At 42.2% G+C, this 16,869-nt stretch overlaps 2 protein-coding genes across 3 annotated transcripts; one reads left to right on the top strand and one right to left on the bottom strand.

Annotated features, from left to right (window-relative positions):
• Window positions 1-176: 176 nt before the first annotated feature.
• Window positions 177-9,725, bottom strand: GLA (galactosidase alpha). Its single transcript, XM_006737691.3, has 7 exons — window positions 9,472-9,725; window positions 6,540-6,714; window positions 5,368-5,545; window positions 4,720-4,811; window positions 3,100-3,261; window positions 2,500-2,697; window positions 177-1,916 (listed from the first exon to the last, which is right to left on the bottom strand). The coding sequence occupies exons 1-7, from the start codon at window positions 9,663-9,665 to the stop codon at window positions 1,644-1,646; spliced, it is 1,272 nt and encodes a 423-aa protein (XP_006737754.1). The 5' UTR covers window positions 9,666-9,725; the 3' UTR covers window positions 177-1,643.
• A 207-nt stretch (window positions 9,726-9,932) lies between these two features.
• HNRNPH2 (heterogeneous nuclear ribonucleoprotein H2) lies at window positions 9,933-16,122 on the top strand. 2 transcript variants are annotated; one of them, XM_006737692.3, is made up of 2 exons: window positions 9,933-10,077; window positions 13,896-16,122. In XM_006737692.3, exon 2 carries the CDS (start codon window positions 13,949-13,951, stop codon window positions 15,296-15,298), a length of 1,350 nt encoding a protein of 449 aa, XP_006737755.1. In that variant the 5' UTR covers window positions 9,933-10,077; window positions 13,896-13,948; the 3' UTR covers window positions 15,299-16,122. The 2 variants fall into 2 exon arrangements, with proteins under 2 accessions (XP_006737755.1, XP_006737756.1); XM_006737693.3 differs by having other exon boundaries at window positions 9,948-10,065.
• Window positions 16,123-16,869: the final 747 nt, after the last annotated feature.

The raw sequence follows: 16,869 nt of genomic DNA, 5'->3' as shown, positions 1-16,869 counted from the left end.
ATGCAGAGCATTCTATATGTATTCTAAGTTCTCAGACTTAACTCTGACATTGCTCAAACCTTTTGATATACCCCCTCAGACTTCAAAGTAGACATAAATTCTCATGTTGAAATAACTGCAGAGGATATAATGTCTAGTGAATTAAGCTGCCCGGCAGAATTTAACAGGGATATCTGTCGATTTTTAAAGATGTTTAATCGTTGCAAATTTCACATCCTTTTCTCTTTGTATACTATTGTATACTTGATTCTTACTGATGTTCAGCTTTTCATACTTGTACAGCAAAACTGGAGGCGAAGTATATAAGCAATACATTTTGGTAACTAAATACATCTCTGTGAGATGGAGCAGTTTTCTTCCACATTGCCTTGTTTCCGTGGGTGATTAAGTCTGGGTTTGCCAGTTTTAGCAACTGATGATTACTCCAATTTTATTGAAAATAATTGATAATCACCTAACAGGCAAAGGAATTGTTACAACATGCACTTTGTATTTTGAGGGCCTTTGTCCCTTGCTAATTTTGTGCTGTTGTGCATTCAGGCTGGGTGAGCTGCTGCCGTTGGTCATGTGGGAGAAGGGTGATTGTGAAAGGGGAGCAGGTGATAAGCGGGCTTGAAGCTTTGACTACAGATTGGTCCTCCGGCAAATCAATGGTAGGAAAAGGGAATTCTAATGTCTGGAAATTCCTTTGAAATGATCCATTCCCTGGGGCACGTGGGTGGCTCAGTCACTTAAGTGTCTGACTCTAGATTATGGCTCAGGTCATGATCTCAGGATTGTGAGATGGAACCCCGCATCAGGCTCTGCGCTGGGCGTGGAGCCTGCTTGGAATTCTCTCCTGTACCACCCCCTTAAAAAAAATGATCCATTCCCACATACGCCAGTCTGAAGATCATTGCCTCATCACATCCTAGAGAGGAGGCAACTTAAAAGGGGAGAGGGTGTTCTGGCCAGAGATCATAATGTATCAACTCTTGCTGGTGAAAGTAAGCCATGTGCTTTTGTTGGATCTAGACTGCAAACAACCTTAGGATTTGGAAACCTGTGTGGTGGAGTGTGTCTTGACGAGATGGTTCCATAAAAATTCAGTAATGTGGTCTCTTGGGTTGCTTCTGTAGGTTATTCCTGCTGGGCTATTTTTTGCCCTTGAAGTAGCTTTGTTTTTCTCCTCCCTTTGGGCTAAGATTGTATTTAAGCAGTGCCATCCAAGCACCTCAGTAGGTAGTAGTTGGAAGGGTTGAAAGTCTGGGCTGAAATCTTGGCTGTAGTTTGTAGTGGATAAGTACCTGCCTCTGCTGTTGGTAAGGATTCAAATGGCTCAATATACTTAACACCTCTAGAACAGTGCCTGGCACATTCTTTCAGTTTGTTTCAAAAGCTTTTCCCCAAAATGTTGTCTAAAGATACCTTTAGCAGTTTTTACAAAACTCCACTTAGGAAAATTTTATTGACCGAAAGGACAACTAAAGTGGGAATGGAAGAAAAGGGAGACACCAGTGGGGGAATCACTTGGCAACAAAATACACATTTTTTTTTCCTTTTGAAGTAGGGGCTTAAACTCAGGACCCTGAGATAAAGACCTGAGCTGAGATCAAGAGTCAGAAGCTTAACAGATGAGCCACAGGGGCCGCAACAAAGGCTTTTTAGTGTAGGCTAGGTCGCTGCAGCCGAAGTAAAACGGTGCCTGTGGGATTTATCTTAGTTTTTAAATCTGAAGTCCACTGATAAAACCCAAGCTTTCTCTTCTCAGGCAGGAGCTGTATGATCACGCAGTCAGGAATACAGGCCAACCCCTGACCCAGGGAAGCAATAGAGATGGTATGAAAACGAGGTCCACCAATCTCCTGCAGGTTTACCATAGCCACAGCCCAGGCTAAGTCCGACAGTGGGCGTTCCCACACCTCAATGTTGTCTTCCTGAAAAGTAAGCCAAGAAAATAGGTGTGATAGCTTGGTAACTAGCAAGAAGCTACCTTGCTGGTACTGGCATTCAGTTATTGACAGAACTACTGAGCACTTCTAGGAAAAATTAAAATCCTACAGCATGCTTTGGAAATAAGGTAATGGTTAGCAAAAAAGGAGCCTCATTACTGATTATAATACGAAGATTAAAAGTAAATATTCTCAGCTCAGTTGGTTAAGCGACTGCCTTCGGCTCAGATGATCCTGGAGTCCCGGGATCGAGTCCCGCATGGGCTCGCTGCACAGCGGGGAGTCTGCTCTTCTCCCTCTGACCCTCCCCCCTTCTCATGTGCTCTCTTTCTCTCTCTCTCATTCTCTCTCGCAAATAAATAAAATCTTTAAGTAAAAAAAGTAAATAGTCTCAAAAGACAAGTGCACATCCTTTTAACAGATTTAGGACCAGGGCAATGGTGGTACTTGGGCATAAAGCCATTCCATCTTAAACACACAAACATTTGGATGAACTGTAAACTAGAAGGCAAAAGCATATGTTCCTAGCCAATTCCTATTTTCTCCCACAGAACATTATTTACTGTACCTTTCTAAGCCGGTACCCCTGCTTGCCCAAGGGGTCCTGGTTGATGGCAATTACATCCTTATCCTGAAGGAGGGCTTTGGCTTGAGGGCTGATCTCTCGGAGGTCATTGGACATGAGTAACGGAGCGGCCATGATAGCCCACAGGGCCATCTGAGTTACCTGCTGGTCCCAGCTGAGGCCAAAGTTACCAATCACTAACTGGGACAAAGAAGAGCAAGAATTTAAATTAAAAAATGAAACATTTGGGGTGCCTGGGTGGCTAAGTTGTTAAGCGTCTGCCTTCGGCTCAGGTCATGATCCCAGGGTCCTGGGATCGAGCCCCACATTGCGCTCCCTGCTCAGTGGGAAGCCTGCTTCTCCCTCTCCCACTCCCCCTGCTTGTGTTCCCTCTCTCGCTGTGTCTCTCTCTGTCAGATAGATAGATAAATAAACATTTTTCAAGTTGCCTAGATACAGAAGCCACTTTCTGTGGCACCCGGCTGTGAGTACTCTCATGTAAGGCCTTATTCTAGGAATTTTCCCTTCTGATTTGCCTTGAAAAATCAAATAGGAAAACAGGTCCACTGCAGGGGCTTGAACAAGGAGGGCTCAGGTTCTTACCATATCTGGGTCATTCCAGCCCCCTGGTCCTGCGACATCTACAATTCTCTTCTGGTTAGAAGATGTCCAAGCCAAGATACTCTTTACACTTTGCCAAGAATCATAAACATCCTCAAAATTTCTCCAGTGATTGCAGTACTGTCGGATTTCTGTGTAATTAGGCTGTGAAAACAGACATAACTCTTCTGTTTACTTTCTACTGACATTCTTGCAAGATGAAAACAGTCAAGTTTAAAGGAGGTACCAGTAACCTCTTTAGTGTACAGATTAAAGGTCTCTATGAGGAGAGCTAAATCCCTATTATAATGGAATTTCATTGTAAGAAGTCTGCTTCAGAAGTAGGCCTTATAACTTAAAACCTCTCCTTAAAATGGCTTTAACACTGTTTATGCTGGAAATTTGCCAAATGGTAACTAAGTATCGGGATTATGGAAGATTTTAATTTTTTTCACAACTTACTGTATTTTCACACTTCCCTAAAATGGACATGTATCACTAAAATGATCTCTGTAAGTAAAAATAAAAGCTGCAAAATTACATAGGATATACAAGCATAGGATAAGGCAATCTGCATCCTAGGCACATGATTTATTAATGGAACGAATACAAGTTTGTAGATAGGGAGGGAGAATATCAGAGGTTTATGATGTTGAGAAAGAAGGGAGAGTATTTTGCAGAGACTAGAGGGGAAGAACAGGGATTCATTGTATAAGTAATTATTCAACACTTACCATAAGCTAGGGATACAGTGATAAAGTCAGACAAGGTCCCTGCCCTCCTGGAGCTTACATTCTAGTGGGGAGACAGACAATAAGCCAATCAACAAATAATTCCATACAGTGCTAAGCTCTTAAGGAAATTTAGCAGATCAATGTGATAAAGAATAAACGGATAGAGGGCTGTTTTAGAGTAGAGAAGAGCTGTCTGAATATGTGGCATTTGGTTTGGGACTTCAGTGTTAAGAAGGAGCCAACCATTTAAAAATCTCGAAGGAACAATGTACCAGGCAAAAACAAAACCCAAGTGTAAAGTCCCTGAGGCAGTAGCAGGCTTGCGTGTTTGAGGGACAGAAAGAAAACCCCGTGCAGTCATGGAAAGAGTGAGGGGAGGTTGGAGGCAGGCCAGGACCAGATCAATGGAGTGTGATTTTATTCCAAATGCAATGGGAAGCCAGTGAAGCAGGGGAGTGCTAGGATTTACATTTTAACGAGATCACTGCGGTGCTGCTTAGAAAATGGAGGGCAGGACCGTGGAAGCGGACCAGGCTGATGGTGCAGTCTGGGCAGAGATGATGGTGGCGGGGAAGACCAGGGTGGATGCAACCGAGATGGAAAGAAGTGGGCTGATTCAGGATGTGCTGTGTAGATAGTACTGATAGCATTGCTGGTGGATAGGCTGTGCACTGCGGAACAAAGGGAAGAATCAAAGATGACCAATTTCCCAGATTAGACTCCAATTATAGCAGTGGAGAGGGTGAGAAGTGGTTGGATCCTGAGAGAGAGAGTAGGATGAGCCTGTTAAGTAAGGCTGGACTTTGAAGGAGACCCTTTGTCTCCTTTGTTCTCAAGTTCTGAAAATCTATCAGCAAGGCTCTGTTGGATTCTGTGCTCACTAGCTCACCTTACGAAAAGGCCACATATAAAGGGGCCACTCACAGGAATACACAATGCTTCTGCCAGTCCTGTTCAGGGCCAAGGACATACGCTTATAACCTGTATGAGAAAACAATGGGTGAAATAAGGGAAAGAAGGGAATTTCCAGCTGGCGCTGTGTTATTTTAAAAAGAGGCTGCCTGGAAAGGCCGTGGTTATATCTTAAACCAGCAGCAGAGACAGGTGGCTGCTTTGTGATTAAATTGTGTTTAGTACCTCCCAGACTGCTGGGATTGTTCTCAGGAGGTAGTGTGGGATGGTGCACAGACTGAGGAAAGGCAGGAATGAAGATGCTCTTTTTTTTCTGGGACGACATTCCAGATGCTTTCCCAAGTGCTGTTATGGAAAGTTACAATTACTATTTGTAATGAACTCGGAGCCCTCTTGAATGAAACGTGCACATTATTAGCCATGATTAGGCATGCGTGGATTTTACATGCATGCATGCATGAATGCATGGACAAACTGAAAGAAAAGAAGAGATAGGAGCTCTGGCACATTGAGAATATATTTCCAGTATCGTGACTGAGCATTTAAAATGTGAAGATGAGCTCTTTGGAATGCTCCAGTTACCTTGGCCTCCAAGTTCCTCCCTTTGCTCATGGCTAAATCATACCTTTTTCCAAATGTTCCACGCTGTCACAGTAACAACCGTCAAATTTTAGCAGATCTACTCCCCAGTCAGCAAAGGTCTTGGCATCAATGTCATAGTGTCCAAAACTCCCAGGGAAGCCTGCACAGGTTTTATTTCCAACATCTGCATAAATTCCTAGCTTCAGTCCTTTGCTATGGACCTGAAATGAGAGAAAAGGATCACCACAGTACAAGGGCAATCATGAAGTACAGAGAACCACTCTAGGCTGGGGGCACAGATAAGTATATTTCACTAGGTATCAGGGGCTTCTTTTTTCACAAACCCCCAAAATTATCCAGGTGAGTTAGCTGGGAGACAAAGTCTCCAATGCTGCTGAGTTCAAACTATATATGTAAGCTGTGATACGGAACTAAAGGGAAAGCTATCACTCTCATCTTCTTCTGATGGGATCCTAAAAGTTGCCTTTCCATGGCAATAATACAATTATTTGGACAAAGACTCTCACCATGACCGTACCTTAGGCTCCTCTGTGCCCTTTTCTCAAGTAGGCCTCACGTTTCAGCAAGAATCCTGCTAAGTCATCTCCCTACCCTTGGTATCTGATCAAGTGCCTCATCCTCTGCCCTTCATGTCTAACTCCTTGGCCTGCCTGCCTTTAGCAAGAATCCTCTTGACCTTGATGTCTCCTCTTGGTAATTTTCCATCCACTGACACCCTCAAGTCTGCTCATTGACTATAAAACCCCACCTGTCTTTGTTGTATTTGAAATTGATCTTGGCTCCTTCCCCTATTGCAGTAGTATTGAATACATCTGTCTTCATTGCCTTTAACTAGTGTCCAGCTCTATTGCTCCTTAATTTCAAGAATATATTCCTTCTATCTTCTACTTTATACTACAATTGTAATAGCTGCTCAAAGCATATGGAAATACATGCACACATGTCGAGAACCAAGTTCCCTTTTCCTCCTAGAAAATTCAGTGGTTTCAGCAAAAGGAGAACTTCTCCAAGACGGGCCTCAAGAGCTACCGCAAAACAAGGATCTGCTGATGGAATGAAAATTCCACATGATACGCCTTACAATTTGATATTCAGATAATAGCAGCTATTTTATTTTCTCAGTTTTTCTGAATAAGCTTCAGTACAAAAGTGCTTACAGTCTCCTGAATGAAAGAGAATCATCTATAAACTCACATAATCAGCAAGGCGTCGGATCCCACTAGGAAAGCGTTTAGGGTCTGCCTGAAGTCTGCCTTCTGAATCTCTTTTGGGAGCCATCCAACAGTCATCAATGCAGAGGTACTCATAACCTACATCCTTCCAGCCATCTGACTCCATGAGTTCTGCCATCTGTATGAAGAGCTTCTCACTGCAAGAGAAATTCCAAAAATTGTTGCAAATCATTAAACAAATGATAAGGCATCTTGGGGTTTTGCAAGTTCTTTCAACCCAGTTACTACCCAATTCAGTAGTAACCAGTGCAAGGTAAAATGGACTGGGCCCTTTTTTTTTTATTTCCCCCTGCCTGAATACTTCCACCCTAAGAACCTCAATTAGGAATGAGAAATACATGAAATTGAAAAGGTACTTAGAACTAAGAAGAAAGTTCAGTAAAGTAAGAAACTACAAAGTTACTATAATCAACAGCTTCCTTAGATATCAACAATAACCTGTTTGGAAAAAAAAGATACCATTCACAAGAGCAACCAAAAAAACAACAGAAAAACCTAAAATACCTAGAGATAAATTTAAGACGTGCAGAATCCATAGGAATAAAACTATGATGTTCCCAAATGATTTCAGTAAATGGAGAGACGTTATTTTGCTCCGGGATAAGAAAACTCAATGTTAAAACATATCTTTATACATTTTTAAATTAGGCTCCACGCCCAGTGTGGAGCCCAACATGGGGCCTGAACTCAGGACCCTGAGATCAAGACCTGAGCTGAGATCAAGAGTAGGATGCTTAATCCTACTGAGCCACCCAGGCATCTCTTATACATTTAATAAAATCCTGAACAAACCCCAAAAGAACTTTTTAAGGAACTTGGCAACATGATTCAAAAGTTCACCTGAGAGAACACATGAACATTTTACAAAAGATAAATGAAGCTGGTATAGTACCAGTAGCATTAGAATATACAAATCAATGGAATTAGAAAGTTCTGAAAGAGATCCTTCCAGCCATCTGGTACCATGGAATCTAGTATAAACATATTTTTTAAAGATTTTATTCATTTTTTGAGAGAGAGCATGTGTGTGCACACGAGTGGGGGGGGGCGAGGGGCAGACGGAGAGGGAGAAGCAGGCTCTCCACTGAGCAGGGAGCCCGATGTGGGCTCGATCCCAGGACCCCAGGATCATGACCTGAGCCGAAGGCAGACGCTTAACCGACTGAGCCACCCAGGTAACCCAGGAATTTAGTATATATTAAATGTGGCATTCCTTACAGGAAAATAAAGTTCAGGTGGACTAAAGATGTAAATATTTTTTAAAGATTTTATTTATTTATTCGAGAGATAGAATGAGAAAGAGAGAGAGCGTGAGAGGGGGTAGGGTCAGAGGGAGAGCAGAGCAGGGAGCCCAATGCGGGACTCGATCCATGGACTGCAGGATCGTGACCTGAGCCGAAGGCAGTCACTTAACCAACTGAGCCACCCAGGCGCCCAAAGATTTAAATATTTTAAAAATCCATAAAAATCCTCATTAGAGAATGTAGGTGACTATATTATCTTCAGGTAGATAAAGACTTTCTCAACATGATGCCAGAGCCAGAAATCATAAAAACCAACATAAGCTGGAACCACCATATTCATAATATATGACAGACCAAACACACATACACACACAACCCCAAAACCAAACCCAGAACATTTCAGCTAAAAAATAATTAAGTGGAAATAAAAACACCAGATTGGCAGTTTCAAAAGAATGACAAAAATGCAGTGTTGGCCAGGGTGTGGGGAAATAGACATTCTCATACACTGTTCTTGGGGATGTGCATTTGTAAAACTTTTGGGGAGGATAGTTTGATATGTAACAAAATAGTTTGATATGTAACATACCTTTGGATCCAATAATTACACTTCTAAGGAAAGAATCTTACGATGTACAAGGATGGTTAACACAGCTTCACAATAATAAAAAAAATTGAAAAGCCTGAATAGCTATCAACAGGAGATTGCTTAAATAAATTATATACATATAATTTGCATTTGTGAAGCACTTATTCTGTGCCAGGGAAACTTTATTTTCATTATACTCTTCTTTACCATCTACATTTTTTGCAATGATCATGCATTAGTTTTATTATCAGATATAAAAATAAGCCAACAACTACTTAGGGAAAAAAAAAAAGGAAAAGACAAAAAGAAATATGTGATGGGAACTACATTCAGCATCCCAGCATTAAGCTTCCATAGCTTTGAATTGTGTCTGTGAGCATCTGTGATTTATCTCCATTTATTTTGTGCATCAAAGCCAAGAGAGGTTATTTTTGGGGTCTGGGAATGCTCAAAAATTTTTCCATATAAATTAATGGTAATTGCTTCTTCACTTTAAGCCATTCCCGCTTATGGAACACTCAACTTTTGGACAGCAGGGGAAACCTTTATAAAGTTCCTCCAGGTCAACCAGATTCTAGCCAGATGCCACACCCAAGGGCGAGGGGATGGGGATATCTCAGAGACTCCCTAGTTCCTCTAAACTCCCTCCAGTTACAGCCAAGGAACCACTGACCCCAAAAGCAGAAGAGCACTGTCTTAGTCCTCTGTCTCTCCTACTCACCCCGGCTGTGGTCACTACCAGTGCCTGGCAGACAGAGGCAGGACAAGCAGTTCCCAAGAAGGGTCTGAACAGAACTGGATGGTGAATGGATCAAGTCCCTAGTTGGGTGATCCGGCACAGAGAGACGGAGAAGCAGGGGTTGCTGACCCGACTCCTACCGCAGGAGGGGTCACGCCAGACAAAGTTTAGGGCTAGTTCCCCACCAGGGTAGTTTGCTGGGGATAAAAAAAGCAGCAGCAGTAGGGGAGCCCTCCCTCTGCGACCCTCCATCTCCCCCCAAAGAGAGACAGACAAACGCACGGGAAGGCGAACGCAAGGGGGTACTCATTATCTCTCATACCTGATACAGGAATCCGGCTCTTCTTGGCAGTCAACATTGCACATGAAGCGCTCCCAGTGCAGCCAGCCCATCGTAGGGGTCACCGCCAAGCCATTGTTCAGGGCCCTGGCCCCAGGGAAGCTCCAGAGAACCAGGGCCAGGAAGCGAAGTGCCAGCAGGAAGCCCGGAAGCTGCACTTCGCCTTTCAGCTTCATCGCCACCTTAATGCAGTACAAATTTCCACCGGTGAAGTGGGCTTTTAAGTTTAACTTTAGAGGCGGACCAATCACCGGTGAGCTATTAAATAATGACGTTATTGTTTCTGAGGCAACTGGGACGGTTATCCCCAGAGGTGGACCAATGATCACTCACGTCAAACGCACCGCAACCAATCACACTCTTCCTTTCTTGATATTGGCCCGCCCTGCTTCCATACCAGAAGGAAGTGCGGCGCTTTAGAGATCCCGAGTCTAAGCCGGGAGCTGCTCACGTGACCGAGATCTCACATGACGTAGGCGATCACGTGATCAGTCGCTTACGTGAGCAGAAGTAGTTCTGGTCGTCGTCTACCGTCTCGCTATAGCCGTTTGAGGGAAGAAGGAGGAAAATTATCCGGTATCGTTAGAGGTTGGTGTGTGGGTGGGAACTGGGGACCCGAGGGTGGTGATGATGAAGACCAAAGCAGGATCCGCGGGCTGCCTCCGCCTTTTTCGTTCCCCGCTTTCCCCTCCCCCGCTCCCCCTCCCCCCCCCCCCATCTCAGTGCCGGGAAGCCGCCTTTGCTGCGCCTGGTGGGGAAATGGTGGACGTTCGTGACTGTGTGTGTGTTTTTGTATATCTGTCTGTCTGGGCGGGTCTCAGAGGACCCTTAAGAGAAACTCTAAGGTGAAAACGCTTGAAAACCACGTCCCTGGATTAGGAAAAACAAATATTGAGCCCAGTGGCCGGAGTGCTGTTCCATTCAGGCACTTAGTCCCCACTGATTGTCTGTCTGTAGGGGGAGGCACCAAGTGAATTTTATCTGTAGAGTCACTTCTAGGCAAATGCTGCGTGCCTGACAGAGGCGCTCAATAAATGTTTTTACTGAATTGGATATTTAAATAACGTTTATTTTTGTACTTATAATAGTCTACATGTTCAATTTTGAACATTCAAAAAATAACAGTATACTATAAATTTAAAAAAATACACAATTCATCATCGGGAGGTAGCTACTCAGCATTTTGGTGTATAAAAAGTATGTGTATAACACACATATAAATACACAATTTCTTAACCCACAAATGGAATCCTGGTTCCTACTTCAGCAACTTAGTCTTGGTGGCCTTCCCTCCCGGGAGATAGAGTAATGAAGCAGAATCTCCCTGCCACTACAGAGGTGATGTTAATTTCTAAAGTGCTGCAGTGACATGAAATGGGATTGGTCATCCAAGAGATAAGGCATGCAAAAAACCAGTCGGTAAATCTGTCACTCAAACCTGAAGATGGTTTATAGGGAGACTGTTATTTGCAGATGCAATGTGCCAGGCATATAATAGGCAATTAATAAATGTTGAATCCTCAGTGTAGTTTTATGGCAGTTATTAAACTTTGTACTTTCTTTCCAAGAGGCCCAGTGTTTCCAGACCATGTCAGACAAGCCATGCACATATACAGATTTAGAAAACTTTATAAAAGCAAACATTTAAATTTATTTTTTGCTGAAATAAAATTAATCTGCACAGAAAATTAAGAATGCACAAGAAATTGAAAAAATAACATTGAAAAAGCCAGAAACCTGCCACTTAGAGCAATCACTATTAACATTTGCCGCACTCCCCATGTATATATATTTTTCTAACATTTTGTTCCAATGACTGATTTTTAAAAATTAAAACTATAAAGAAGTATATTGGGTAAAGAGTGAAAATATCTCACCCTACCTTCCAGTTCCTGTTTTCTCAGAACACAAATTTGTATTATGTGCTTTCAGATCGTCGTCTATGCATTTACATACATATATACCTGCATGCTTATATTTTAAAATAAGTAGGATCATACTATGCATATTTTATTTAATACATTTTGGAAATCTTCCTAGGTCAGGGCAGATCTTTTTTCTTAACAGCTGCATAGGATTCCATTTTAAGGATAAAGTATATTGTAATTCATTCAGCCATTCCCCTATTGATGAATAGTTAGGTTTCTAATTTTCAGCCATTACTAGCAGTGCAATAACAGTGAACATTTGTGAGTATTTCTGTTGACCAGGTTCCTGGAAGGAATTATAGTAGGGTCAAAGGATATGTGAACATATATGTTTTTTTTTACACGGTTGAGATTATAAAGCAGCTGTGATCTTGGTTCGTAAGATTATAGCATATGTGGTTCCTCATGTTATTAAATATTTGTATAATTTTAAAATTAAGTGTGTGATATTCTTTCTTAATAAAATACCTTTTGAAGAATATATAGCTCTATAAATCTTTGAATTTCAGGTCATCTCCTTAGGGCACATAATCTGAAATGGATTTACTGTATCAAAAACTGTGATACATGTTTCCAAATTGCTTTCCAGAAATATTGTATCTACTTTCACCCCTCTAGGAGTGTTCAAGAACCCTGAATATTAGCATTGGCTTATCCTCCCTGTTTAATTTTTCACTGTCTTGGTGGGTGAAAAATGTTGATTAACTCTGGCTTTAACTTGGATTTCTGATGATTGATGAGGTTTTAACATTTCCCAGACAACTCTCCTGTATCCTCCCTCACATCTGTTTTCCCCCAGTATTTAATCTGTTATCAAGTCCCGCAGAATCCACCGCTTTGAATGCGTAGATCACATCTTTCCTTTCTTTTTTCTTTTTTCTTTTATATTTTTTAAGATTTTGTTTATTTGAGAGAGAGAGAGCGCGTGCACAAGCGGGGGGAGGGACAGAGGGAGAAGCAGACTCCCCACAAAGCAGAGAGTGGGGTTCCATCCCAGGACCCTGAGATCCTGACCTAAGCCGAAGGCAGCCACTTAACCCACTGAGCCACCCAGGCGCTCTCCTTTGTTTTTTTAAAAACTACTGTTGCCTTGGGGCGCCTGGGTGGCTCAGTGGGTTAAGCCTCTGCCTTCGGGTCATGGTTCCAGGGTCCTCGCTCAGCGGGAAGCCTGCTTCTCCTCCCTCTGCCTGCCGCTCCCCTTGCTTGTGCCCGCTCCCCTTGCTTGTGCTCGCGCGCATGCTCTCTCTGTCTCTCAAATAAGATCTTTAAAAAAACAAACAAAAAAACTGCTGTTGCCTTAGGTGAATCCCTTATGCCTGCCTCATAGTGACTGGGTTTCTAGCTGATCTGGCTGGTGTCATACCAACCCCCTCTGTTTGAGTTCCACACTGTTGCCAGGGTGATCTATTATTTGAAAGGGCTCTGATTACATCACTTCCCTCCCCTCACTCCCCTGCCCACTTCCCTCTCCTCACTCCTTCACCCACTCCCCTACCCTCACTTCCCTACCCCAAACCCTTAGAAGGCCCTTAGTGTTTGTCTATCAAGTAAGGTCTTTGGGATCTTATGTCTACCTTGCCAGCCTTATCTCTCGCCGAGCCTCGTCCTATTTTATGCTCCATCCGTAATTTTTAAAATTTACTTGTGGATCCTTGAACTGGTGAGTCTGTTTTATTTAACAATTCTGTGCCAACTGTTAGAATTGACCAACTAGTCCCTGTTTTATACCACCTTTTCACCCTGGCCAGAATTTTGTCATAGCAGGGATACTGTTTATTTGCCCTTTTGTCTTAATTAGTAAAGATGTATAATGCCCCTGTAGGACCATAAACCCTTTCTGGGCTTATTGATCCTTGTATCCCAAAGCCAAGTCCTGTACTTGGCAGCTGAAAAATATAAAAGGAATGTGTGAATTTTTTCCATTTATCTCTTAGGCCTTAATATTTCCCTGATTTTATTAATTGGCATGAGTTCTTTATATAATAAGGATATTAATGTATTGGTGTAAGTATCTTATCAAGTGTACTGTTTGTCTTTTAATTCTGTTTAATCTTACCTTTGATGTAATGAAGTTTTTCATTTTTATGTAATCAGGGATAGCCATCTTATATTCACATCTTCCAGTGATTTTGTTGCTGTTAATTTTTTATGCCTTTTATGTTCTGTAATGTTAATACATGTTCAGGGTAGAAAACTTAGAACATACAGAAATGTCCAAAGAAAATATTCCTTTAATCAAGAAGTTCCCATAATCCTACTGCCCAGAAATAACCACTGTTAATGGTATCCAACACGTAATAGGTATTAAGTAAAATATTCGTTGGGTGAACGAATTAAAAATTTGGTGTAGTCTTTTTATTTATATGAATGTTTTAGAAAAAAGCTATCCATGTGAGTTTTATATTATTAGTTTGCTTTTTTTTCTCTTACTGTGTCGTGAACTTTTTTCCATGACAGTAGTCTTCTAATTTTTTTCAGCTACACCGAGATTGCATCGAGCCAAGCTTGCCACCAAGAGCCCAACAGTCACCATGATGCTGAGCACAGAAGGCAGGGAGGGGTTCGTGGTGAAGGTCAGGGGCCTACCCTGGTCCTGCTCAGCTGATGAAGTGATGCGCTTCTTTTCCGATTGTAAAATCCAAAATGGCACATCAGGTATCCGTTTCATCTACACCAGAGAAGGCAGACCAAGTGGTGAAGCGTTTGTCGAACTTGAATCCGAAGATGAAGTGAAATTGGCTTTGAAGAAGGACAGAGAAACCATGGGACACAGATACGTTGAAGTTTTCAAGTCCAACAGTGTTGAAATGGACTGGGTGTTGAAGCATACAGGTCCGAATAGTCCCGACACCGCCAATGATGGCTTCGTCCGGCTTCGAGGACTCCCATTTGGCTGTAGCAAGGAAGAGATTGTTCAGTTCTTTTCTGGGTTGGAAATTGTGCCAAATGGGATGACGCTGCCGGTGGACTTTCAGGGGCGGAGCACAGGGGAGGCGTTTGTGCAGTTTGCTTCCCAGGAGATAGCTGAGAAGGCCTTAAAGAAACACAAGGAAAGAATAGGGCACAGGTACATTGAGATCTTCAAGAGTAGCCGAGCTGAAGTCCGAACCCACTACGACCCCCCTCGAAAGCTCATGGCCATGCAGCGGCCAGGTCCCTATGATAGGCCGGGGGCTGGCAGAGGGTATAATAGCATTGGCAGAGGGGCAGGGTTTGAAAGGATGAGGCGTGGTGCCTACGGTGGAGGGTACGGAGGCTATGACGACTATGGTGGCTATAATGATGGGTATGGCTTTGGGTCAGATAGATTCGGAAGAGACCTCAATTACTGTTTTTCGGGAATGTCTGATCATAGATATGGAGATGGTGGGTCCAGTTTCCAGAGCACCACAGGGCACTGTGTACACATGAGGGGATTACCTTACAGAGCCACTGAGAATGATATTTACAATTTTTTCTCACCTCTTAACCCCATGAGAGTGCACATTGAAATCGGACCTGATGGCCGAGTTACTGGTGAGGCAGATGTTGAATTTGCTACCCATGAAGATGCCGTGGCAGCAATGGCAAAAGACAAAGCTAATATGCAACACAGATATGTGGAGCTCTTCTTGAATTCTACTGCAGGAACAAGTGGGGGCGCATATGATCACAGCTATGTAGAACTCTTTTTGAATTCTACAGCAGGGGCAAGTGGCGGTGCTTATGGTAGTCAAATGATGGGAGGGATGGGCTTATCCAACCAGTCTAGTTATGGGGGTCCTGCTAGTCAGCAGCTGAGTGGTGGCTACGGAGGTGGTTACGGTGGTCAGAGCAGTATGAGTGGATACGACCAAGTACTGCAGGAAAACTCCAGTGACTATCAGTCAAACCTCGCTTAGGTGAAGGAACACTAAACACCTATTACAGAAATAAAAGCCCTGCATTTAATGGGGATTGTAGAATGAGAGTGATGTTTAGTATATCCAGTATGATTGGTAAATGGGAAATATCATTGATTCTGATCACTCTTGGTCAGCTTTCTCTTTCTTTTTCTTTCTTTCTTTTCTTTCTTTTCTTTCTTTCCTTTTTTTTTTTTAAGAAAACAAAAATTAAGTTTAACAGTTTTGCATTACAGGCTTGTGATTCATGCTTACTGTAAAGTGGAAGTCAAGGTTTTACAACTTCAAGCTCAGTAATTTCAAACACTGAAACATTCATCTAGGGTATAATAACAACATTCAGTATTGACCATAACTGTTAAAACAATTTTAAGCTTTCCTCAAGTTAGTTACGTTGTAGGAGTGTACCTAAGCAGTAAGCGTATTTAGGTTAAAGCAGTTTCACTTATGTTAAATGTTGCTCTTATACCACGATACATTGAAAACTTTGGATGCATGTTGAGAAACATGCTTTTCTGTAAAACTCAAATATAGGAGCTGTGTCTACGATTCAAAGTGAAAACATTTGGCATGTTTGTTAATTCTAGCTTTTTGGTTTAATATCCTGTAAGGCACGTGAGTGTACACTTTTACTTTTTTTTTTTTTTTAAGATCTGGGACAATTTTGAGATGTAATATCAATACCTTAGGAGTTTGGTCATGTCGTTTGTATGAGATTCTGAGGCTTTGATTTAAATCTTTCCTTGTATTGTGATTTCCATTAGATGTATTGTACTAAGTGAAACTTGTTAAATAAATCTTCCTTTTAAAAACTGGAAAAATAATCTTGTATAGCGTGATTATTTTAATGTTCTATCATGAACCATTTCTTTTTTTGTTGTTATGTTCAATTAGCCAACATACAGTACCTCATTAGTTTTTGATGTAGTGTCCAATGATTCATTAGTTGCCTATAACACCCAGTGCTCATCACAGCATGTGCCCTCCTTAATACCCATCACCCAGATACCGCGTCCTCCCACCCCCCTCCCTTCTGTAACCCTCAGTTTGTTCCCGGAGTCCAGAATCTCTCATGGTTTGTCTCCCTCTCTGATTTCCTCCCATTCATATGAACCATTTTTTTAAAAGATTTTATTTATTTATTTGCGAGAGAGAGCGCGCGTGAGCGCACAAGCGGGGGGAGCGGCAGGCAGAGGAAGAAGCAGACTCCCAGCTGAGCAGGGACACTGACGTAGAACGCAATCCCAGGACCCGGGATCACGACCAAGCTGAAGGCAGACGCTTAACAGACTGAGCCACCCAGGCATACAGAAACATTTCTTTGATACAAGTCCTCTGCCCTTGAAATTTAAATTGTTTTTTTTTAAATTTTCATAAGCATTTAAAAAATTTTTAAAAGCACAAGAAGTATCTTTATACATACATTTTTGCATATATCAATTATTTCCAAACTATATGCCTAGGAGTGGAATTGCTGAGTCAAAGGTACACACATTTTTAAGGCTTTTGATTTGCAGTATCAGAAAGATTATGGTACTTTGTGTTTGCACCAGGAGTATATGCCCCCCCTT

The sequence above is a fragment of the Leptonychotes weddellii genome, chromosome X, assembly GCF_054177405.1.
Source record: "Leptonychotes weddellii isolate Sample4059 chromosome X, ASM5417740v2, whole genome shotgun sequence".
NCBI classification, from domain to species: Eukaryota; Metazoa; Chordata; class Mammalia; order Carnivora; family Phocidae; genus Leptonychotes; species Leptonychotes weddellii.
This window is presented reverse-complemented; position numbering and strand designations above follow the sequence as displayed.